Below are 25,987 nucleotides of genomic sequence, written 5' to 3'. Positions count from 1 at the left end.
CATCGTTATGCAGTAGTATCATATCAATTAAAATTATCTAGTGTAGGTATTCAGTTGGGGTGATTTAATAATAAAAGAAAAAAATATGGTCACAAATCAAGGAGGTTCGAATATCTGGAAGCGTTATTTCGGAGTTTTTACCGTGGTCAAAGATCCGCCATCTTGGTTTGACAACTTTTGAAATAAGCCTCCGACTGATATTTAGAGGTGGCTAAGTTTTGTTCTGAAAATGCACTACATTAAGAGAAAAATGCCAACATAATCAAAAGTAAGTATTTAGATGGTGTTGTCATCTGATTTTTCCTATCATCTGCTATACTTCCATTAATGTAATACTCTGTGTCCTGTTACCCACTTTATTGGTGGGGATATCCTGGAAAATATACTTTTGTACGGTAATTACATCGTCCGAGATTACCAATGCATGCATGAGGCACAGAGCTCAGGAAAACATCTCTTAATAATCGCCCATTAAAATTACCTAAGTTCGGAAAGTTTCCTTTGTTTGATAGGGGAATAATAATCCTTATTTAAGCCATTGGCTATAATAAATTAAATATATAGGTAAAGGGAAATGACTATTTCACACTGTTAAAATTTTTTTTCTTTTGCCGAGCTGGTTGTATAATGTAACCGTGGTGATTGATAACAATTTTGCCCCGGGAAAAGATGTTAGAGTCGTAACTTCGCAAAGCCTACCAATGAAGTAAAAAAAAGCTCTGCATTGTGCATTCCATAGTTTATTTAAATGTATAAACGAGTTACGACCAATAATTTCAACACAAAGTGGGCGTGGCTTATCCTACCCAAGCACCCCCATTCCGGCCACACTGCGCTCAACGAATGGAACCAGTGGTGCCCTCTCCAAATATTTACAATCTCCTAGGTTCTAACTGAAAATTTTTATAACTTAAAAAAAAATGCAAGAGGCTTTGAGAAGAGTGCTTGATTTTATACACCCACAAAAAACTCACATACAGTACTTCAAATCTTTTTTCGTAATGTTAAAATATTACTGCGTCCCGTGTAACTGAAATTTTAATTCCGGTTCATACCTCGTTTATGTTAATCATAATAAAACTTTAATATTCAATGATAATATTAAACATAAAATAGAAAAAGGTTACGAAACCATCATTCCAAGAAAATTAAAACAGTGTTTCAATAGTTTTCACAGTTATTATTCGGAAAAAATATTTTTACTTTAATTACAGGTTATTAACTAATGTCACTGACCTTGGATTCAAAGAAAATTTGTTCAAAAATTTCGTTTCATATTAAATATGTTTTTGCTTTTGGGGGGGGGAGGCAGTTTCCCCTGTGATCACTAGAGCGATCGCTTTTCGCGACCGGAAAAGTGATCGCTCTAGTTACCATTTTTCTGAATCACATCTGGTCCCTCCCGCCGTCGCCTTTCGAATCACTTCCGATATTACAGCTCGTTGTCATAGGACCCGAATCACGAAAATAAATGTCGTGTTTGTTTATCTATGTCATTCCCACGATTGCCAAACGTTGCGCTGCAATCGCTCCATACGGGAATGCGTTCTGATTGGCTGATATGGGGTTATAGTGACGGTTTTAGCGACGGAAAAAGCGACCGGACGAGTGATGGGAATCGTAATCATTGGAGTGATCGCGAAAAACAATTGCCGGCGACGATCATTTGCGAGTGTTCACTCTAGTGATCGCGATAGTGATCCAATGATAAACGAAGAGCAAACTTAGTGCATGTCCACAGTAATTTTATTTGGTACGACGCGTTTCAGCGACCTTACTTCGCTATCATCAGGTACAAAATGCCATATTTTCGTCATATATATATATGACTTCTTGACGAAAATATGGCATTTTGTACCTGATGATAGCGAAGTAAGGTCGCTGAAACGCGTCGTACCAAATAAAATTACTGTGGACATGCACTAAGTTTGCTCTTCATTTATCATTGTATCATTATGTTCCACAACATCTCGCCGAACACCGTTGAATACAGCGATAGTGATCACTCGGAAATTACGGATAAAATGATCGTGCGATCCCGGCTTAACTAAAGCCCAAGGGACGACACAAGAATGAAAATTCTCTATATGATTCGGTGACGTAACGTGGGCGATTAATACAAGACAGTTGACGATCGCCGTGCACAGGAGAGACTCGATAATTCTATCCCCTTTGGTTCCGCGATCACGTTACAGAGAGAAGGCACGCATCGAGGGGTGTTGGTTGATGGACATCAAATACTTATGTAACCGTTATGTAAAATCTGGGTCGATAGCCTCCACGACTCCAACCTCAAGATTGAAGTGCGTTAGCAAAGGAGGAGCGTTCGTGAACATGAAGGAGTTTATGAGAGGATCGTTATGTAAGAGCTTAAAGAAAAGGTTATTGAAGAGTCCGATCTGGAGGGTAGCTCTCTACGGTGCGGAAACGTGGCCACTGAGGAAAGAAGATTGGAGGCATTTGAGATTTGGGTGTGGAGAACAGGGTGGTTTCCTATTTTTGTTTTAAATTGCCTAAATCGCAAGATCATTAATCCTGGAGTACGCATTTCACGCTTCGGTAGCTGAACTGGCCAAAGCACTCGGCCGGAAATCGAGGGATCCGGGTTCGAATCCCGGTCAATGCGAATGCTTTTTCCTCTGAGGATTTTTCGCTCAATTAGTGCATTGCGGGTGACACCGTCATAGTTATCACCGTGGCTAGTCCCGGAATACTTTAATAAATCTGTACCCCGAGTTGGAAGGATAAGAGGGAATTGCGGATGATCAGCGCTGATTTCAATGCAAAAAATGATTTAATCCAGGAAAAGACGACTGTGAACGCCAAGAAAGCCACAGGTGGAGGTTTAGTACAACTACTTGATTGGCATCATTAGGGTGGTTTCCTATTCTTTTTTAATACCTAAATCGCAATATTATTACTCTTAGAGTTCGTATTTCACGCTTTTAGATTTTTAAATGACGATATCTATTTTTCGCGATTAAATGAAAAGCGAAAAATTTCAAGCGCGCCAAAACGCGATGGCTAACTATGAATGCTGGGAAAATCCCGTGTGACGTCATTCAGGTTCCGGCCGCCGCCGTGTGAGGCCCCATTGGTGCGAGGCTATCAACGCTGCCACGATATATAAGGATTATTGATACCCAATCAAACAAAGGAAACTTTCCGACCATAGGCAATTTTCTATAGTCTACAATTTTGGCCGGAGCAATTTTTATCGTAAAACTAACCGTTTGGCCAAAAAATTCATTTTTGCGACCTTTGACCTGGAATACAATTTTTTGCACACTAGGTATTGATTTGGACTTTTCAGGTTATCATTTGAGCGGTATTCCTAACATTCCTGTAAATTATTACCTAGTTGGGAATTTGTGTAAGGGTACCCCTATTTATGGGGCTAATTTGATTGGGCTATTAAGGCTATAATTAAGGCTGTTGTCACATTGTTGACCAGCTCCAATGGAAGGCACGCCATTAATGATTCATTAGGAACTAAAGACGGAATTCTAACGAATCGAACTGATTACTCACACAAGACCAACAGCGTCAAACAAATCACTCGCCCTAACCTCATTTTCTAAGAATATGCAGCGAAGATTCCTACGACATGAATCACACGATCTTTGACCGAGCGCAATTCCAAAGATCGTTGCGATTAATGGCCGCATTACTAAAATAAACGACGCGGTTACCAAGGAAACGCGATAATGTTGATGTTCGAAAAGAATACGAGATGTGTAAAAAAATAAGGGGAATTTCAGTTCGTTTTGGGAAAAAAATCCAAATTATTCTTAGATAATTGACCGTGTGAGTAATCATGAAGTGCTAAGGAGAGTAGGAGAAAAGAGAAGCCTCCTAAAAACATTAAGCAGAAGAAGGGACAACTTAGTTGGCCACATTTTGAGGCACGATGGTCTGATGAAGACAGTCGTTGAAGGACAAGTGGAAGGGAAAAAGGGCAAGGGACGGCCCCGAATGAGTTATATAGGACACGTTATAAAGGATGTAAAAGAGAATAAATATGTAGCTATGAAGAGATTAGCGGATAGGAGAGAGAAATGGAGAGCTGCGTCAAACCAATCTTGGGATTGTTGACTAATGATGATGATGATGAAGGTTGCCTTCGTAACAGTGCCCATTAGATTCATTATTCACTTGTCCCAGCACTTCTCGTAATCCTACAAACACTTCTCATTCTCGATCTTTGTCATAGCCTCTAACTCTACCCAGACATGGCTAGTGAAACGAAAGTCAAAACCAGTAATTTCAATAGTTTCGTTCCCAGGAGCGTAATGTAATAAGCTGTGATAAATTTTTTTTTTTAAACCAGCCTTTATATTTAGATTACAGGGGATGATCAACGTTTATATACGACACAAAGCAAAAAAACTCAGTGACCCCGAAAAACCAAAAGTGACGTATTAAAAAAGTCACTATATTTATTAAATTTTCAGTGAATGGTAAGCCCCCTATGTTTCAAAATGCCACCCCTATGCTTTTAAATGCCTACCCCTATGTTAAAAATGCCACCCCCCTATGTTAAAAATGCCACCCCGTACGTTTTATGTAACGGTAAAACAATATTCAAACATTTAAAAAACCTTACAATTGTTAATAAATATATGAAGATCATAATTAGCTGTTGTACAGTTTTCACAAATTAAATGTATATGTGAATAAAGATGGGAAATTTTATGGTGGATAACTTTTACTGTGGTCGCAAAACACGAAAATCGACCATTTGTAACTTCTTAGATCAAAAACATGTTTTGGGGGGCTATAGGTTGACTGGGGGGTGGTTAAAGGGGGGTTGGAGAGAAAAAGTTATATTTTCATGTATTGTCATCGGAAATGAAGAAGTGTGCAAAATTTCAGCGTTTTTGCTTCACAGGAAGTGAGTCAAATTTGAGTTACAAGATTTGTACCAGACAAACAGACAAACAAACAGACAGGTTGGTGAGTTGATATAAAGGCTGGAAAAACGAAATTAATTTAAACCTGGGGAGCTAAATTCCGAGACGAAACGAAATCGGAGTCGAACTACTTCGGGTCGAAACTAAACTAAAAACTCTGTGACGAAACGAGACGCAGATAATGTTACGCAACCGGAGGGACCACGTACTCCACCTTCGAACATTTAAGTCTCGACCCACACACCGAGTACGAAGTATAGTTGAATGAAGTAGAGGTTCGGCCTACCGCCATTAGATGCAAGGGGCACTCATATTTTGACTACAGTACATACAGCTAAACGGTGAACGCAAACTGAGATGTCGCCGTATGAAGTTTTGGTTGGAATCTTACTGTCAAGAAACATAATCTATTTGAATAATTAAGACGAATCCGTCAATTTATACCCGCAATATCACAAATTTTGCCGCGGAAGAAGTGTTACTTCATGAACCTCCATATTTGACGCAATGAAAGGTAAGTAAAGTTCAAACACTGAATAGAAGTTGTGGGCATGGCAATTAAGAATTAATTCTGACATTGCAATATCCATGTCACTATGGTTTACGTTAAAATCACAAGTTCCAATAAATTTTAATGCATGGGATCGTGTAATAGGGTAGTTTCCTTCATCAAAGAAAACGAAAGGCATTGATTGAGATACGTTACCCACAATTATTGTATTCATATTATACAAATTATTTGGTTTTAGAAATCCCAGTTTTGACGAATGTTAATGGTCAATTTTAACGTCATTTGAAAAAGGCCAGATTGGCGCCCATGCGATGCGTCTCCAATGTGACGTCACAGGGACCTTGTTTCTATAGGAGTAGATAGCAGTTTTACATCGTTTGAGATTACCAATGCATGCATGATGCACAGAGCTGAGGGAAACATATCTTAATAATCACCCATTAAAATTACCTAAGTTCGGAAAGTTTCGTTCGTTTGAAAGGGTATTAATAATCCTGATTTATCATCACCTACCAACCTACTACAGCCGGAAACAGAAAGACGTCACAAGGGCTTTTCTCAGCATTCATACTTAGCCGTCGCGTTCTCGCGCGCTTGAAAATTTTCACTTTATATTTGATCGAGAAAAATAGATATCGCCATTAAAAAATCTAAATGCTTGAAATACGTACTCCAGGAGTAATTATCTTTCGATTTAGGCATTGAAAAATAATAGACAACCACCCTATTTACAGGCACCCGCAAAAACCAGGCGAGAAAGATACATGAATTTTTCTCAAACTTATGTAGTGTACGACACGCGATTATTTATAAAAAAAACATACACTTAACTGCATTTTTCGTGAAGATTGAACAATATATTTTATGGAGAGGGGCTTTGACGTTGACAAGCGAAGAGTAGTCTACATCTACATAATACCCTGCGAGCCACCTCTAGGGTGTTTGGCAGGGGGGGATCAATCATCAGCATGCATTTGGACTTCACACCACACCGTCCAAAAAACGTCCCTTATACAAACAAACTATACTACTATGCATGCCATGCATTGGCAGTTTGAGAAGTCGAGAGCTGAAGTATTCGAACCTGTGGTGCTATCGAAGAATGATGAAGATAATATATGGATCGATGGGCAAGGAATGAGGAAGTGCTAAGAATACTGGGAGAAAAGAGAAGCCGTATGAAAACTTAAAGAAGAAGACGGAACAACTTAGCTAATCACACTGCAACAGAGTTTGGGGAGATATATTTCCCATATTTCCGCGTGCGTTTTAAAATTCTTCTCTTCCTCCGTTAGGTAACTAGGTAACAATAATAAGATAAATAGATCATAATTTATGCATGAAGATGATGATGATTACTCATTGAAACACGAGTCGCGTTATGTAAAAAACAGCATTGGTATAAGTAATAGTGTAATATCGAAGAAAACTTACAATGGAATACCACACATTAAAGAATGAGTTAGTGAATTTTGGAAAAAAAATTCTGAAATGTCAGCAGATATATTTTTACGAATGTCCTAAACATCAAGAATACATATTCCCGGTCTAGGGGAATCTTTCTCATGTATGCAACTAATGTAAAAATCGTAAAATGTCAAAATGGTGTTGCTATTGGTTTCTTTATGCCATAGACAAGGTTCCCAATGTTTTCCAAACAAGGCAACCTATGTCAATGCGACAAAAATCAAAACATAATCTAGGAAAGAGTTATGCTAAGCCTGAATCACACTGTAGCAATTTCTAAGCAGAATAACACTTTCGTAACGATTACCACGCTGAATAAAACTTTCGTAACGATTACTACGCTGAATAACACTTTTGTAACGATTACTACGCTGAATAATACTTTTGTAACGATTACTACGCTGAACAACACTTTCGTAACGATTACTACGCTGAATAACACTTTCGTAACTATTAATACGCTGAATAACACTTTCGTAACTATTACTACGCTGATTAACACTTCCGTAACGATTACTACGCTGCATAACACTTCCGTAACGATTACTACGCTGCATAACACTTTCGAAACGATTACTACGCTGAATAACGCTTTCCTAATGATACTACGCTGAATAACACACTTGTGTGGTTTCTGCAGTGGAGCGTCTATTGCCACTTCAAAGTACAGGCTGAATAATTGCGGGCCGAGATGGCTCGTTTATATAATGAAGGCGAACTCTCCTTGAACTCCGCGCCGGAACTTCCTGGAACATTCTGGATTTTCACCGAAAAGGCCGGCGCCGGGAATCGAACGCGGGCCGTCCGATTGGTAGTCGAACAGTGTTGTGGCGGACGCGAAGTACGTGTTGGACACAACCAGTAGTAGCACTACGGTCTTTGGGTGCATTAGATGCACCTACAAACTAACTTTGGCTGCGATCTGTGCAGCCGTTTGGAAGTGCATAGGAGACAAACAAACAGACATCCTCTTTTATTATTATTATAGATAGATACAAACCACTTTCGACCACTCACTGACTCACTCATGCAAATATTTGAAGTGAACGAGACGAGCTACGATAAAAAGCCATAGAATCAACGCCTTCTAAATTCTTCTGTAAAGCCTGAATCACACGATCATTCTATCCGTCAATTCCTAGTGATTACTAGAGTGATCACTCGCAAATTATCGTCGCCGGCAATTGTTTTTCGCGATCACTCCAATGATGAGGATGCCCATCACTTTTTTCATCACACGTCTGGTCGCTCTTTCCGTCGCTAAAACCCCATACCAGCCAATGAGAACGCATTCCCTTATGGAGCGATTGCAGCGCAACGTTTGACAATTGTGGGAACAACATAGATAATCAGACGCGCTACATGTATTTTCGTGATGCGGATCCTATGGCAACGAGCTGTGATATCGGAAGTGAAGCGAAAGGCGACGCCGGGAGGGACAGTGTGATTCAGAAAAACATTAGCTATAGCGATCACTTATCCCGTCGCGAAAAGCGATCCTTCTAGTGATTACTTTTCGCGACGAAAGAATATGATCCCGTGATTCAGGATTTACTTAGGCTGCCGAATTACCAACGATGGACGAAGCAAGAAAGAGGCAGTAGACTAGCGCAGCCGAAGAGGGCTTCCTACAAAAAGAAGAATCTTCTTATAGCTGAGAATACAAGCATAACAATAAAAAGTTAAGGTACTTTTTCACACGATCTATTCAATACGACCGGTTTCGTCGCAGAGGCGGCATCATCAGGTACAGAAATCGTTATGTAATTTATGTACCTGATGATGACGCCTGTGCGACGAAACCGGTCGTATTGAATAAATCGTGTGAAGAAGTATCATAACTTTTTATTGTTCAGAATGCATTTTCACAAAGTAAAGCCAGAAACAGTCGAGTTTAAGACAAGCATAGATGTAAGGAAACAATTCATCAGATGCTACATATTGAGTATGTTTCTATATGGAATCGAGGCTTGGACGTTGACAGCAGCAGAGATGTCAAGAGTGGAAGCATTCGAAATGTGGTGCTATACAGAAGAATGATGAAGATAAAATGGATCGACCGTGTAAGTAACGAGGAAGTGCTACGAAGAGTGGGAGAAAAGAAAAGTCTTCTAAAAATCTTAAGAAGGAGACGGGACAACTTAGTTCGCTATATTTGAGACATGATGGCCTGATGAAGACAATCGTAGAAGGACTAGTGGAAGGGAAAAAGGGCAAGGGACGGCCCCGAATCAGTTACATAGGACCAAGTGTTATTTAAAGGATGTGAAAGAGAAGAAATACGTCGCTATGAAAATGTTTGCGGATAGGAGAGAGGAATGGCGAGCTGCGTCAAACTATTATTAGGATTGTTAACTAATAGTGACGATGATCATCCCTCAGAACAACGCATAACTATCTATACGCGATTCTTTTCTATTTATAGTTCGTAAGGAAACAATTCATCAGATCCTACTTATGGATAATGTTTATATGGAGCACATTTCTTCACGGGAGCAAGGTTTGGACGTTTGACAGCAGCAGGGAAGTCAAGAGTGAGAAATAGGAGAATCTATCTATTACTAAGAATGCAAGCATAAAAGTAAGGAAACGGTTCATCAGATGCTATATATGGAATCGAGGCTTGGACGTTGACAGCAGCAGAGAAGTCTAGAGTGGAAGCATTCGAAATGTGGTGCTAGGCATAAAAATGATGAAGATGAAATGTTTCCCTGAGCTCTGTGACTCATGCATGCATTGGTAATCCCAGACGATGGAACACGCCTATCTACTCGTATAGCAACTACATAGGTCACTGTGACGTCACGTGGAGTGGCATCGCATGGGAGTCAATATGACCTTTTTCAAACGAGGTTAAAATTGACCAGTAACATTCGCCTACACTGAGAATTCTAAAACCAAATAATTTGTACATGACGAATACAGTAATGGTGGGTAACGAATCGCAATCAATGTCTTCCGTTTTCTTTGATGAAGGAAACTACCCTATTATCAAAGATGGACGAGGCAAGAAAGGAATAGTAGTAAGCGGAGGCGAAGAGCTTTCTACAAAAATAATAATCTACTTTCTACTAATATTTAAAGTATATCAGTGATGCAACAATTCATCAGAATATCAGCTGCTGCCCTAAGTAGAAGACGGAGTACTTAGTAGGGCACATTATGAGACATGATGGCCTGATGAAAACAATCGTAGAAGGACAGGTGGAAGGGAAGAAGGGCAAGGGAGGGCCCCTAATTAGTTACATACGACACACGCCTTTTTTGTGGAGCTTTTGTGGACGCAGATAGATAATTAAACTTATTATTCAATTTTATAAAAATGCTGCACAGTATTAGTACGATAATTTCGAAAACTGCACAGTATTGTAATAACAATTGCTTTAAAATACCGCCTAAAATAATACTTGACCTTTCCCTAGCGCATACATATTTTTTTCGAGTTTCAATTTTTTTCTATTCCAAAAAGTTCAAATCGCAAAGAACGTAGCAAAAGACAAGGTATCAAATGTTCAACTTCATTGAAATGTGCCTCAAGAACAAGGCCGTAGCCAGATAATATTTTCGGGGGGGTTTTATGGAATAGTAGACAAGCATAAAATTATTTTCATAAGATAAATAAAATAGCGTATACGGTTAAATATACATATTTATTATAAACCCTTAAATGTAAATATACAAATATTATTATAAAATTGAATTTAGCCTTCTAGCTTTCTTTGCAGCGAACAAATGAATTAACTCCTCGGCGTCGATGTCAATTCTGCGGTCCCTCAGGAGGCTCATAAGTCACTAACCTCTCTACTAATTCACGGCTCTATTATTTCACACACTGCACTACAACTACACACACTGCACCTACAAATTCGCTTAGATAATTATTGAATTAAGTCGCATTGGAATGCTAGATGTCCCTGCGCCGCTATATAATATCGTCGTGTGAGCACCAAGCGAACATAAAGTATCTATTTGATTTTTTTCATTTCGGGGGGGGGGGGACCAATCCCCCTTGACCCCCCCCTGGCTACGGCCTAGCTCAAGAATACCATGTATTTCCCGAAATTTAATTTATACCATCATCCATAAGTGACGTTTCACAGTGTTTAAGCATGTACAACGCGGGAGGCTATAGGCATAACACAAGGCTATATGGCCTTGGCATAACACACTCGTAAGAGCCGTCAAACGAGAGACCGTAACCAAGGCAACCATTTAATGTTTACTTTTCCATAAAGATCCGCACCACAAAATTCTTTGGCGCAATTCGTCCGCGCTTTCAAACCGTTTACAGAACACCGGCGATTATCTCAAGGCGTTGCCTTTCAAAATCCGGGAAGAGATAAAGAGAAGACAGGGTCTTAAGATAAAGCAGCGGCAAACGATATCATTATCGCCGAGTCGAAACGAACACGCTACGAGTCGGTTTTACTTAATGGTTCTTCTCAATGGGCCTGAGAAGAAAGCAAAACGATATATAACCAAAACCAAAATAACAGGATGATGGAGTTTAAAAATAGAAAAATAAAGATGGCGTGAGTGTAAACAAAACATAGTCAAACTCAGCGTGAAACCATAATTACTCTACATTAGTGATGGACTTAGTCGGTCATTCTCGTGATCCCAATCACGGTGACCATTCATTTGAGTGACTCTGTCATGAACGGGAGGTCATGATTGAATAGGTCATGATTGTGGAAAGTGGACGGCAATCACGACCGAGTAGGCAATCACGACAGCGTAGACAATCACGACCGCATAGACAATCACGACCGAGGGGGCAATCACTACCCTGTTGTCAATCATGACCCGCTGATCGCTCTCTACTTAAGGGCAATATCTATGTAGCTTGTTAAAGAGTTGTTATTATTATCATTAATCTATAAAGTTTTTTCATTTGTTAAAACCAGAAACTAGTTAATTTTTATCTTAATTACTTCCAAAACATTTACAAATACAGAATGTGCTTTAAATGTTGTTTATTACACTCCTTTTATTGTTTTTCAAGATACAGAATCAACGATAATTTCCAATCATTCGAGGGGCATAGGGTTAGTGATCAATATTTTATTATGGAATGTCAATATAAATAATGGACCTGATTGAAAGGCATGAGAGAAAACTGGGCTTTCTCAAGATTTTCGGCATATCACATGAGATATGAAGGCCATAGGTACCCTGAAATGTCGATTATCGAAAAGTTTACAATTATTACGAACATTGCCCCTAAAAGTGATTGCAATACCATGCCATTCATCACCACGAGTGAAAGAGCAGTCAAAAACGGTCAATTCAGGTTGCGAGTGACGATCATCAACCGCGACATCTTCGAAGGATGATAGCGATTGGACTGTGTTTGAGAATGACCTATGCAATGAACAATCACGAATGACCTAATGGCTGGCGATCGACGGAGAACGACCACGATCACGAATGACCTGCGTTTAGAACAATCATGAATGACCGACGATCGCGACTAATGGAGAACGTCCACGGTCACGAACGACCGACGTGAGGAAATGACCCTCTCGGTCATCTGAATGATCCCGTTCACCGATCAATCTCGGAGATGACCCTGGTCACATGATTCGATCGTTCATGACCGACCCATCACTACTCTACATCCCACACAGCACAAAATATCTTCTAGATACCTAGAAAAAACGAGCGTGCTGCGCCCGCTCCCAGCGCGGGCTTCCCCCGCTCTTTTCAATGCAGGTCCACAGAGGGATAGGCGCGTTTCTAATTTTAAAATGTAGAAAATAGTAGTATAATCGAGAAGTGCGGAAAAAGGAAATGTAATAAAAAATAACAGGAATACAATGAGGAACTCATTAATGTACCGCAAATCAAAAAAACTAGATTAAGTCGATTAAAGAATAGGGTAGTTTCCTTCATCAAAGAAAACGAAAGGCATTGATTGCGATTCGTTACCCACCATTAGTGTATTCATAATACACAAATTATTTCGTTTTTGAAATACCGGTTTTGACGAATGGCAAGGGTCAAATTTTATCCTCATTTGAAAAAGGCCAGATTGGCGCCTATGCGATTCCACTCCACGTGACGTCACTGGGACCTAGTTTCTATACGAGTAGATAGAAAAATTTGACATTGTCTGAGATTACTAATGCATGTATGAGGCACAGAGCTCAGGGAAACATGTCTTAATAATCACCTATTAAAACTGGCTAAGGTCGGAAAGTTTTCTTCGTTTGATAATGTATTAATAAACCTTTTTTAAGCCAAGCGCTACCAGCCAGCAAGGTACTCAGCTACCCGCTAGCATCCTGCGTCCTATGAGCGCTCAGAGCCTCGATCAAGGTCACCTCACAAGGCGGGAGGGGGAACTAGAAATGCGTCGCACGGACTTTTTCCCATCATTCCTACTTACGCGTCGCGTTTTCGCGGGCTTGAAAATTTTCACTTTTCATTTAATCGCGAAAAATAGATATCGTCATTTAAAAATCTAAAAGCGTGAAATACGTACTCCAGGAGTAATAATCTTTCGATTTAGGCAATAAAAAAATAATAGGAAACCACCCTATTGAACAAAAAAGTTGCGTGGATGTAAACCACAGCTATCCGTGGACTTAATGAGGCACTGACGAATAGTTTATAGAAAAAAATACCTCTAAATTATCCGTAAGGAAGCACTTAGCTTTGATATTCAAGTAATCGTGCATCAATGACAGCGTTAAAAACAAATAGTTTCGGGAAAACGAGTAATACACTGCGTGGTAATAAATTATTTTGATGCACTTTGCACAGAGTTAGTTTCGATTGCATGATTTACTCAGATGAAAAATTAGATAAATTAATAGATTGCCTTTCAGGAAAAAGTGAAATTTATAAATAAAAATTAAATAAAAATATAACGGTGATTAAAAAAGGAAAAAAAATATGTAAACAAAATCAAATAAATTACACAAATTAGAAAACTGAATTACTCTTTGAAAATAAGAGTAACGTTCAGTACATTTTGAATTAACGGAGCAACTAGCGCTAAAATGTGGAAAGCGCTATTTCGCAGTCAATTGTTCAGCGAGCCTTGCATAGAATTAGGTTTCGATCAAAATATAAAGTCAATGGTCTTGTAAGATGAAAACGGAATGGAAAAAAAATCTGATGGGAGATAAAAAAAAGGAAATATAAGGCCTGGATGTAAAGAAAACCCAATAAAAAAAGCATCGGGAAACTTGGTATAGTTTTCTCGGGTATCACACTGGGTCAGGTCCTCCATTTCTCCTTCCAACGTTTCGATGAACAACTCGCCCATCGTCTTCAGGGATTCAGGAATCCAAATTATCCTTGTGCCTTGTCCTTTGTCCTTGGATTCCTGAATCCCAGAAGACGATGGTCGAGTTGTTCATCGAAACGTTGGAAGGAGAAATGGAGGACCTGACCCGGTGTGAAACCCGAGACAACTTCATTGCAATTGTTCGCCGGGAAAAAAACAAGAATTATATTGGGAAACATAATAACTATCACGAGGCGAAGAGAGCATTCCACCAAAAGAGAGACCTGCTTACAGAAATTAAATATGGAAGTAAAGAAACAATTCATAAGAACCTACATCTGGAGTATGCTCCTATACGGAAGTGAGGCATGGACAATGACCAAAGCGGAGAAAGCAAGGATAGAGACCTTTGAAATGTGGTGCTACAGAAGAATGATGAAAATCAAATGGATCGACCGAGTTAGTAACGAGGAAGTCCTAAGAAGGGTAGGAGAGAAGAGAAGCCTCATGAAAACCTTGGCAAGAAGACGGAACAACCTTATATGAGAGATATGATGACCTGATGAAGACAATCGGCGAAGGACAAGTGGAAGGCAAGAATGGAAAAGGAAGGCCTCGAACAAAATATATGGAACAAGTAAAGAGAGATGTGAAAGAGAAGAACTACGTAGGTGTGAAAAGATTAGCTGATAGGAGAACTGAGTGGAGAGCTGCGTCAAACCATTCCAAGGATTGTTGACCGGTGATGATAATATGTATTTAGCGAATTTGCCCCTTGAAACTCCGCTGAGATCTAAAGGAACCTCTTCGTATGAACCTTTCAAAAAAGTATAATGTTCTCTGTTATCTGCTGACACCTTAATTTTGTTTATTTCTGTACGTCATCATTTTACCCTGGGTATGTTGTAAATAAATTAGCAGAAAGAAACGTGGATTTCATAATGGCCACAAAAATTTGGTTTAAGTATTCTCAGTTTTTTTATTATACCTTTCATATACGCTTAGGTTAAATAAAAAAGTTTTGCAGTTAGAAGAAATAATACCATTGAAAGTGTGAGTTTCACAGCGTATTATGTATAATATCATTTGTATTACGGTATCTTTTATCTATTATTTTGTGGAATTTTTCTTGAAACCGTATTGTAATTAAATTATGCAATCTAGACTAAGATGGTAAAAACAGCTCATAAATTTTAATAAAGGATTGTTGACCAGTGATGATGATGATAAAAATCACACTTTTGGGCCTTGAAAACCTATCGATTAAACCGTCATTTTAAGGAATGGAAAAATGATCATATGATACAGGTTCTAGATGAAAGGTCCCTTTGAGTCTTTTGTGAAAATGGGGTGATATGATGAGTATTTTTTAAAGGTTTATTGAACATGTGAATATCCTAGGACCTTACAGAAGAGTCGATATTTCTTCCGAAACGTGTTTGAACCGAACCGCAAACATTTGAAGAGTGACAACAATGGGAACGTCGGCAATGGAGCGGAACTCAATTGTTGAGATTTAAAAAATGCTTATTGTTGACGAGTATTCCATTCCTCTAAATATTCAATCGGAAAATTTAAAAGGAACTTCTCACCTCTCGACGCCAATTTTTAACACAAACCGCCATTATCTTCTCGTAATATCAAGTACATTTTTTCAAAATCGCTCGATGATGATTTCGAATCGATATCTCCTTTTAATATTGGATTTAACTACAATTAAACGCAACATATAATATTCAGATTCTGAAAAATCAATTACAATACATTTTCAAAAATGTTCGCGGAAATTTATGGAATTATAAACATTTTGCAAAAAAATAGCTTCAACTGAAACCGAGGTATAAATAGCGACTAGGATATTGTTTTTACTATTAAAGTATTCTACCGATTAAGGTAGATTTCCATCGAGTACTTAAGATGCATTCCGTGAGACTCCCTTTCATCATGCACTTCCCTCTTCAATGCACAAAAAGACGTGCTACCTTTCATTTTATCTAATAAATCCTATTCTTTTCCTTTGTCTCCCTCGTTTACCCAATATTTATACCCTCTATAACACTGTTTTCAACATCCCATCCCCGTTAAAGTACTCGCTCCATCAATACCTTCTGTCTCCTCCGTATCTCATATTAGAAGCTGCCTCTCCTCACCCACCATGTCCAGCACTTATTTGAACATCTCTGTCTACTCCAAAAGTAATCGCTCCATCCATACCTTCTGTCTCCTCCGTATCTCATATTAGAAGCTGTCTCTTCACACCCACCATGTCCAGCACTTCGTCGTTCCTCCTAAAATACTACCCTGTATAACACTTTTTTCGACATCCCCTTCCCACTAAGTACTCGCTCCATCATTACCTTCTGTCTCCTCCCTATCTCACCTAGATACTGCCTCTCCTCACCCACCATGTCCAGCACTTCGTCGTTCCTTTTCCTCTCCGTCCACTTCACCTTCTCCATTCTTCGCCACACCCACATCTCGAATGCTTCCAGTCTTCTCTCGTCCTCCTTCCCAAGTGTCAAACCGCCATTAGCGATGGAAGAAATTACTGTTGGGCTGCTACGACGCTACTTCCGAGTTTTTTTATGAGGCAATCTGGAAGACTCCCGCCACAAAAACCCATCTTGTAAAAACCCGAAGATATTCCAAATTTGTGATGAAAGTAGGTTGGAATTATATTGGATGAACGAATAACCTCGAGTCTGTAAAATTAAGCAAGACTACAGCGTAACAATATCTCTCTATCGTCCATAGGAAGCAACCGATTTCATTGCGAGAAAAAGCAAAATATGACCTAGGACAACAAAAGCTTCACGAGGTGAAAGAGAGTTGTTACTTAGAAAGCCGAATTATCAAAGATGGACGACGCAAGAAAGAAACAGCAGAAAGCGGAGGCGAAGAAGGCTTTCTAAAAGAAGCAGAATCTACTTTCTGCTGATAATGCAAGTATAATAGTGACGCAACAATTCATCAGAATTTCAGCTGCTGCAAATGGAACGTTTCTCCATGGAAGCGAGCTTGGACGTTGACAGCAGAAGAGAAGTCAAGAGTGAAAGCATTCGAAATAGGGCGGTTACCTATTTTTTTTATTGCCTTAATCGAAATATTATTACTACTGGAATACGTATTTCACGCTTTTAGATTTTTAAATGACGATCTCTATTTTTCATGATTAAATGAAAAGTGAAAATTTCAACCGTGCGATAACGCGACGGCTAAGTATGAATGCTGGGAAAAGCCCGTGTGACGTCATTCAGGCTCCGGCTGCCGCCGCGTTTGATTTTTAAAGGGCAGAGAAGGTGGCAAAGTAGAGCCACTTCTATCCAAGGCATATAAGAAAAGGCTTTACTAGCCTTATAACTAATCCACAAAGCTGGTTACATAAACAGACACCATGGCTACCCAATCAGCAATGATAGAGAACCCCGAAGCCTGTATTCATAAGCTTTGTAGCGGATACCTCTACGGCATGTTAACGAACGTTAAAAAAAACTTTTTACGAATAGTGGGCCATAGAGAGAAGACTGGAATATAAAAATGTCAACACGGGACACCGGATATTCGATAAGCAGCTCTCGAAATCGTACTCTAAAAAGAATTATGATTGCTAGAGTCTATGCTGGTCACGGTCCTCCGCGACAACAATCGCGACTCCACCAATCCGGACCCCCCTGATGCTGAGCTTCAACGATCAATCCAATTATAAATTCAGTAGTCGTGAGAATGGGTGACAAGCCGGAATCCGAAACGTCGACGCTCTTAGAATTTCTTATCCACGTGTAAAGCCGAGAAAAGCATATATAAATCAATGCTTTCGTTTCAATGTTCACTTCCTTTACCTTCATCAAAACATCTTACATAAGAGTTATGCATAATCTGCTACATAAAAACGTCAGTCAATCCAAAACAAAATGAAAAAAAATTAAACTGTTATTTAATGCTAATTAAACCACGGCTATTTGTCCAAGAAAATGAGGAAAATTTTTTAGACAATATATACAAGATTGTTTATTTGAGAGGAAATGATAAGTTATAACTACGTAATGCACAGTTGTTTGTTTAAAAAGGGATTCTGTAATGGATACCAATTACATAATATTTCATTTGCTATTTATAAAATTCATTGGAGCATTCTAGAAAAAAATTCAATCTACAAGGATTAAAATGGAAAAAAGTCTTGTATACAAAAATAATCAATGCAAATTCGTAAAAAATAGCAATAAAGGAAAGGTCAGCAAAATAAGTTGAAAGGACGAATTATCAGAGCGTATGGTAGAGCTACTAGATCATTTGATACAATTTGTAAACAATATATTTTATTCACTCTTCAGAATGTAGTACGTAACATACACACAGTAAAATGTTAACAACGCCCTCAATAACACGAAAATCTCAACTACAAGTTTAATTTTCTAATCTCTTTGAGATTGTCCAAATATATTATGTTAGATTTACCTCAATACTTGACTCTAATCATAAAAACGACGTCACTAACACGGATTTTTTCCAATTCATAACGTATCACAGAACCCCTGTGACAAAGTGTTTTAAGAGGTCAACTTCAATAAAAAGAGACTCTATACGATAGAATATATCATGAAGAGATTTAGTGATTCCATTAACCACAACACATTATATTAAATTTGCCTCTATAACCTGACTACAATCACTAAAACGACCTCAATAACACAGGTTATTCCCTATTCATAACATACCTCAGAACCTCTTATGACAAAGCATTTTGAGATGTCTAACTCAATAAAGAGACTGTATGATAATATATTTCACGAAGAAATTAAGTGATTCCATTAACCTTGATAACATAACAAATACCTAAAGTAACCTTGATAACAAGAACATCAACAATAAAAGCACCTCGATTAAAAGAATGTTTCCCTAATCCTGTTTGGACATTTCTTATCAATATTCTACTGTAGCACCATTTGATTAAAAAATTGTAGTTTCTACAGATTTCATGACTATCCCCACTTGGGGATGGTACCTTGGTGGTTTCTTAACCTTTCGTCAGGCGCAATATTGGAACTGAAGTTTAAATCACCATTATTGATGTAGTTGAACACTTATATGTTGTCTTCCGTGCTATGCATTGACTCCCTTACATGCCATCATCCTGCCCTGGACCGAATCAGCAATGAGAGATTAAACGTGCCCCTAAGGCTATTAAGTAGTATTACATGTAATGCATTTCAGCATGTGAATTCTAGAAGTTCAGTTTTTTTTAAATTTTGCTATCTTATTCATCTATTAACGCTTATATTTCTCTTTATTGTGCCATTAATTTGCTCAATAGGGTAGTTTCCTTTGTCAAAGAAAACGAAAGGCATTGATTGCAATTTGTTACCCACCATTAGTGTATTCATAATATACAAGTTATTTGGTTTTATATATCCCAGTTTAGACGAATGGCAAGGGTCAATTTTAACTGCATTTGAAAACGGCCAGATTAGCACCGATGCGATGCCACTCCACATGACGTCACAGGGATCTAGTTACTATGCGAGTAGATAGGAGTTTTACATCATCTGAGATTACTGATGCATGCATGAGGCACAGAGCTCAGAGATACATCTCTTAATAATCACCAGTTAAAACTGGCTAAGGTTGGATAGATTCATTCGCTTGATAAGGTATTAATAATCCTTACTTAAAGCAAGAGCTATCCGCTAGTAAGGTACTCTGCTACCTGCTAGCAGCCTGCTTCGTATCAGTGCACATACCCTCGCCCTTAAGTCACCTCACACAGCGACAGCGGGAACCAGAATGACGTCACACTGGGTTTTCCCAGCATTCACACTTAGCCGTCGCGCACTTGAAAATTTTCACTTTTCATTTAATCATGAAAAATTGACATCGTCATTTAAAAATCTAAAAGCGTGAAATGCGTACTCCAGGAGTAATATAATATTTCGATTCAGGCAGTAAAAAAATTATAGGAAACCACCCTATTATGCTGAATCATCTGCCACTGATTTGTCTGCATTAATACGAAAAGTGAAAGGTTGCAAAGGGTGTGTCAAAACATTAAGCTACTTTAAGCCTATTCCACATGGTGGTGCAGAGAAATAAAAAAATCTTTCTGCGCCTGTCAGATCCATTGCGCCTGACGGAAGGTTAAAGCATCTAAAATATTTGTCATTTATCTCTTCTGTTTACCATGTTCAAAAAACTAATTTCAGTAAAACCTCTATGTAGTGAACCTCTTTACATCGTGAACCTCCATACTTCGTACCACCCCTATGGTCCCGTCAGATTTACATGTAAATTTATAGGCAAACCTCTTTGTAGTGAACCTCTTTATATCGTAAAACCGCCACTTATCATACCAAGGAGACACCCCCAAGACAGCCTAACTACCTCTGCAAATTGTACCGAGACAACTAGAAACCATTAATGCAGCTGCGATTGCGAACATTGAATAACATTTTCAGCAATAAGAGTTTCACCCTTATTTTTTTCTTTTACACCTTTAATATGCTGTAATTTTCACTTTTAATTAATCATTAGTTGTGGCCATTTTGTTCAATATGAGAGCATACCATACAATAAATAAGAAAAAAGGCATCCAACTATCCCAATCATTTTAAGTGACTGTTAAATTAAGAGAGATCACATCGTTTTCTCTTTAATAATGGTAAAAATCATGCGATAGCGCTCACTTTCTGTAATTATTAAATAATAAATTTGCCTTTCATTTCCGAAGGAAATGAAAATATGGTGCCTGTCACTGAAACCTCTCTCTAGTTAACCTACATGCATCAAATTGCACAAATTTGCCAAAACCTTATACACCTTTAATAAGCTGTAATTTTCACATTAACCATTAGTTACGGCCCTTTTGTTCCATATAAGAGCATACTTAAAAGTAAATAAGAAAAAATATGTCCATCTATCCTAATCATTTTAAGTGACTATTGAATTAAAAGAGATCACATCGTTTTCTCTCGAATCCTTGTAAAAATCATGCAGTAGCGCTCGCTTTGTGTTATCAGTAAATAATAAACATATGTTCACTAATGCATGCATGATTGAACATATATATTTATTTTGTTTAAACACATAAATACTATGGTTTAAAAGATAGTAGTGCCTTTCATTGCCGAAGGATATGAAAAAATGGTGCCTATCACTAAAACCTCTCTATAGTGAACCTCCATGCATCAAATTGCCCAAATTTTGGTCCTCTCCATTACGATATAAAGAGGTTTTACTGTAATATATCCCATATTCTAAGCTAACCCATAAAATTTATTTTATTTACCATTTTAGTATTTATTTGAACTTGACCTCTTGTTTCAATTTTTATAAATATGAATTCTTGAGGTATAAATCTGTTCATATAAAAGAAAAGTGCTGACATCTAAGAAATTTGATTCTGTATTCAGGGCCCATTGCATTAAAGATAACTTCAATAAATACAAAGCTGGTCATGCATAAAGAATTATTTTAAAGTGCAATCATATTCTGATAAAATTTATACCCGACAGATAAAAATTTTTAAAAACAAATTAAGAAAATTGATATGACATACATTAAATGCATTGGTTTCGTTTGGTATTTGGTATATATCAATACTATATTTACACAGGGTTGCCACTCAATATAAATTATAAAATTCACTGTTTATTCCAGGTTCTCACAGTCTAAATGTCTACAAATTCACAGTTTGTAGATAAACCATTTTAGGCAGAAATATTGATCACATAGCAATCATAGGCCGCACGTTAACTACAAAATTAACAAACAGACACCGTGAATGCAAATGCAGTAATGAAAGTGCTGTCTCTCCTGACGTCACATATCGCTCGCAAAATTCAGCTCCCGCTAAAGGTTGTGACTGGGAAAATAGAGGGAACGTGGTGCCAGGGAAGTTAAAAAAAAGTCTGATTTTTCATAAGTGTCAATGAACACTTTGGTTACCAGTTTTCTGGCTTTGGTACAGGCATAAGGTCAATGTGTCGTCATGGCACATAGGCCAACAATAGGGTAGTTTCCTTCATCAAAGAAAACAAAAGGCAATAATTGCGATTCGTTACCCACCATTAGTGTATTCATAATATACAAATTATTTCGTTTTATAAATGCCAGTGTAGACGAATGGCAATGGTAAATTTTTATCCTCATTTGAAAAGGGCCAGATTGGCACCCATGCGATGCCACTCCACGTGACGTCACAGGGACCTAGTTTCTACACGAGTAGATAGGAGTTATACGTCGTCTGAGGTTACCAATGCATGCATGAGGCGCAGAGCTCAGGGAAACATGTCTTAATAATCACTTATTAAAACTGGCTAAGGTCGGAAAGTTTTCCTCGTTTGATAAGGTATTAATAATCCTTATTTAAGCCAAGCGCTACCAGGCGGCAGGGCACTAGGCTACCCGCTGGCAGCCTGCGACGTATCAGCGCTAAGCCTCGCCTCAAGGTCACCTCACCGGGCGGAGGGGGAACCAGAAATACGACGTACGGAGAGATTTCCCATCATTCCTACTAACGCGTCGCGTTTTCGCGCGCTTGAAAATTTTCACTTTTCATTTAATCGCGAAAAATAGATATTATCATTTAAAAATCTAAAAGCGTGAAATACGTACTCCAGGAGTAATAATCTTTCGATTTAGGCAATAAAAAAATAATAGGAGACCACCCTATTGTGCTACAAAAGACGTGTCCATGTAAATCTGTGGCCATGTCTGCACCTGACTGACCTTTGAAATATAATCGAAATATCTATCGTTCTTTTAATCCGTCAACAGTAGTTCTACAATCGTGAAATCAAGATTGAGAGATTGTTAAGTCTTTAGGACGAAATTCATGGCTTTTTCCAGATTTTTTCACGGTATATGAAAATCACTTGTAACTCTGCAGGTTTTTTAATTAAAGTTTTTGTTTGATTGCATACATAAATAATTTCTTTAAATATACTTTTTTTTAATTATGCTAAAGGTTGGGATTAGAAAAAGTACAACAAACAAATTTGGCAACCTTCACGAGTAATCCACGAATCACAATAATTAGTGAAATATCAGGAATTGTATAAACCTCCTATACAAATCACTCTCTCCAATAGCATGAATGTACACACTGGGTCATTCCATGTCAGTTCATCCAGGCAATACACCGACCGATCCGGATTTGGATAAAACTTTGCAATTTTTATCCTTCCATGAAGGAATGAAACTATGTGAAATTTTTTTTGGCTATCTCTAATAGTTTTTTTGTGACCATTTGAAGTTTGAGTAAAACTGCACTGAATTTATCACAGAATAGGGTCTCCTAGGGCACTTGTACCTTCAGAGGGAAATAAATTGTTTCAGTCCAATTTTCCATCTAATTGTTATGAAAATTTGCAGGCACAAAGTAGTGGATAAAATGATTCCAAATGTATATTGAAAAATGTTCTAATTGTGAGAGATATGGAAAATTCTCTAAACCCGTACGTTTCATGCCATTTAAAAAAATTGAATACAAAAAACATGGTTCCATAAAATATCTCATTTGCGACTTAAGGCAGTATGTGAATCAATCTCTCAATTTTTTTCTAATATTCCTTAGAATATGACACAACACCTTTAATAATATAATTCAAGGCTATCTGCTTCCTTTGTGGTGTTAAAAAAATGTTGATGTACTAGTATTAAATGTTAATGTTGTAGCACTACAAAACTAAATAAAAACACACTGAAAATTTCATATAAATTAGAATTTGTCATATTAGTTCACTGTTTAATCACTGCAGTTCCTAGCAGTTAATTAATCATAATCGAATATGATTGCTCATGGAGTTTTCCAACCTAATATTCTTATGTATCCATAACTTTTATGTTAATAGCATACGACTCATGACATTTTGAGAAAACTAACATACTGCAAATCAACCACTGCTATCACCTTAGAATACTAACTGTAGGTCTGTTTCAAACACCAATTCATTACATTTATCAATCTGTATCAGTTCATTGCTTTTCATACATACGGAGAGCATTATAAAAATATTAAATCGACTAGAAACGCCAAATAAAATGCAAAAAATCGAACGATATCTATCGCAAATCAACCCATGGCTATTTGTTCTTCCTTATGGTGGAATTTGGTAATTACTGACATTTAAACGGTAGATGGTAGTTGTTTTAATTTATTCTGAGGGAATTTTCCAGTTTCTATTTATATTTAATCTTGAAATGCCATAAAAATTAGAAATAAATACTGTCAATAGAAAAATTTAGCAAGCGTACTAAATTTCGCCTATTTGCACCCCAAACTAAGATCATTCCCTTGCCCTCATAAAATATTATTCACTCGTTTTGCACACTGTTCGATTCTGCATCTCTAGAAACATCAAAAAGGAAGGGAATTAGATATCTGACATTACGTTAAAAAAACATATGAAAATATAGCCGCGAGCTAATTATAAACTTGTCAGCGGGAAAGAATGAACTAATGAGTGATCAGGAAGGACAACACAACTCTTGTCAAACTCATAAGTCTTAATTCAAGGACGGTGTGCGAACAAAACGGTTAAAACTCAAATTAACGAGAAATTGTGTTCTCGAGTGATGTCTATGCACTTATGGATTCATTAAAAACACACGATTCAGCATTAAACTACTCGCAGTTCACGTAGGCACTTTCATGGTCATGTTGGTTGCCAAGCGAACTCGTTATTGTGCTCAATTTGTAGCCACTTATTCGTCCAATAACAGAGGGAAGTCATGAAATCCGAAAAACCACCATTAGCAGCTATCCTATGTCACTTAGGTCTATTAGAATGGGACACAATACTGCCAATTTTTTGGCCAAAATAGGTTTTAATGCTTAAGTTTCGAAAAAAATAAGCAACATGCACGCACTCACTAGAAGTTAACACTATTTGAATAACAGAAACGGACCCAAAAAGGCATCGGTCCGGGAAATTTTCATCAAGAATCTGTTGCACAACATCTGTGGGAGGATTACGAAAGCGAAGTTCGACCTCACTGAACAAAGGAAAAATCGAATAACTTTAGATGCGATTAAATACAAATTGCATACCTACAATTTAAGCCAAACACAAAACACCATGATCATTCCACAAAATAACTACCGACGCAGAAACAAATAGGATTATCAACAATGCGGGACGGTTGCCAAGAGCGAATTTGTAAACGTTTCAAAAACACAGCGGGGGTTGGCATCACAACGACATGGCGACAGCACAGAAGGAAAGAAAAGCACACAGCAATTACGAGAGAATAAATCAAAAAGCACTCCAATCTGTCCCATCTGTTCAGTAGAAGACACACGCAATATGGCTACCCCCAAGGTAGGATTAATTTAACGTGATTGTACTGATGTTAACGTCAGTTGCTCACCACAGGCTGCAACGCAATACGAAATTCGAGAGATGCAGAAATGAAATGACCAGTACTTACGACAAATATGAGGTTGAAGAAGAACAGAAGGTACTTCACACAGGCTGAACTCTTGGACAGCATCTTGATGAGGGGTCCAAACGTGAACTTTCGCCAACAAAGAGAAATTGAAAGTGATCCACTAACACGTCGTCGAACTGACTTCTTGCTTGACTAGATGACGACTCAGGTGCGCGTGATCGAAAAGTAGAGAGGTGGGGGAAGTCCCGCGGCCGTGCTGCCATCTTTGCGATGACCGCTCCAACGACTACCATCCGGTGTAGAATTAGGCCGCCAGAGTTTGAATTCCGATTTCGCAAAGAACGATCATACGGTTTAAAACAGAAGGAAACGTTTATTTGCTGTGCAGTCTTCAAGAGGTACAAGACGGATCATCCAAATTAAGAATTTAATAGCTTTGAAATCATTAAGTTCGTTCCAGTGGGTCGTCGTCAC

General features: G+C 38.1%; 1 protein-coding gene across 1 annotated transcript in view; it reads right to left on the bottom strand.

Moving 5' to 3' along the window:
- LOC124172836 (CD63 antigen) overlaps positions 1-25,726 on the bottom strand; it is a 76,960-nt gene extending 51,234 nt beyond the window's left edge. Inside the window, exon 1 of the mRNA XM_046552329.1 lies at positions 25,553-25,726. Within this exon, the coding sequence (XP_046408285.1) occupies positions 25,553-25,615 (63 nt within the window). The 5' untranslated portion in view covers positions 25,616-25,726. The remainder of the gene's footprint in view (positions 1-25,552) is intronic.
- Positions 25,727-25,987: the final 261 nt, after the last annotated feature.

The sequence above is a fragment of the Ischnura elegans genome, assembly GCF_921293095.1.
Source record: "Ischnura elegans chromosome 13 unlocalized genomic scaffold, ioIscEleg1.1 SUPER_13_unloc_3, whole genome shotgun sequence".
Classification (NCBI taxonomy): Eukaryota; Metazoa; Arthropoda; class Insecta; order Odonata; family Coenagrionidae; genus Ischnura; species Ischnura elegans.
Note: the sequence above shows the minus strand (reverse complement) of the source record. Positions and strands in the feature narration are given on the sequence as shown.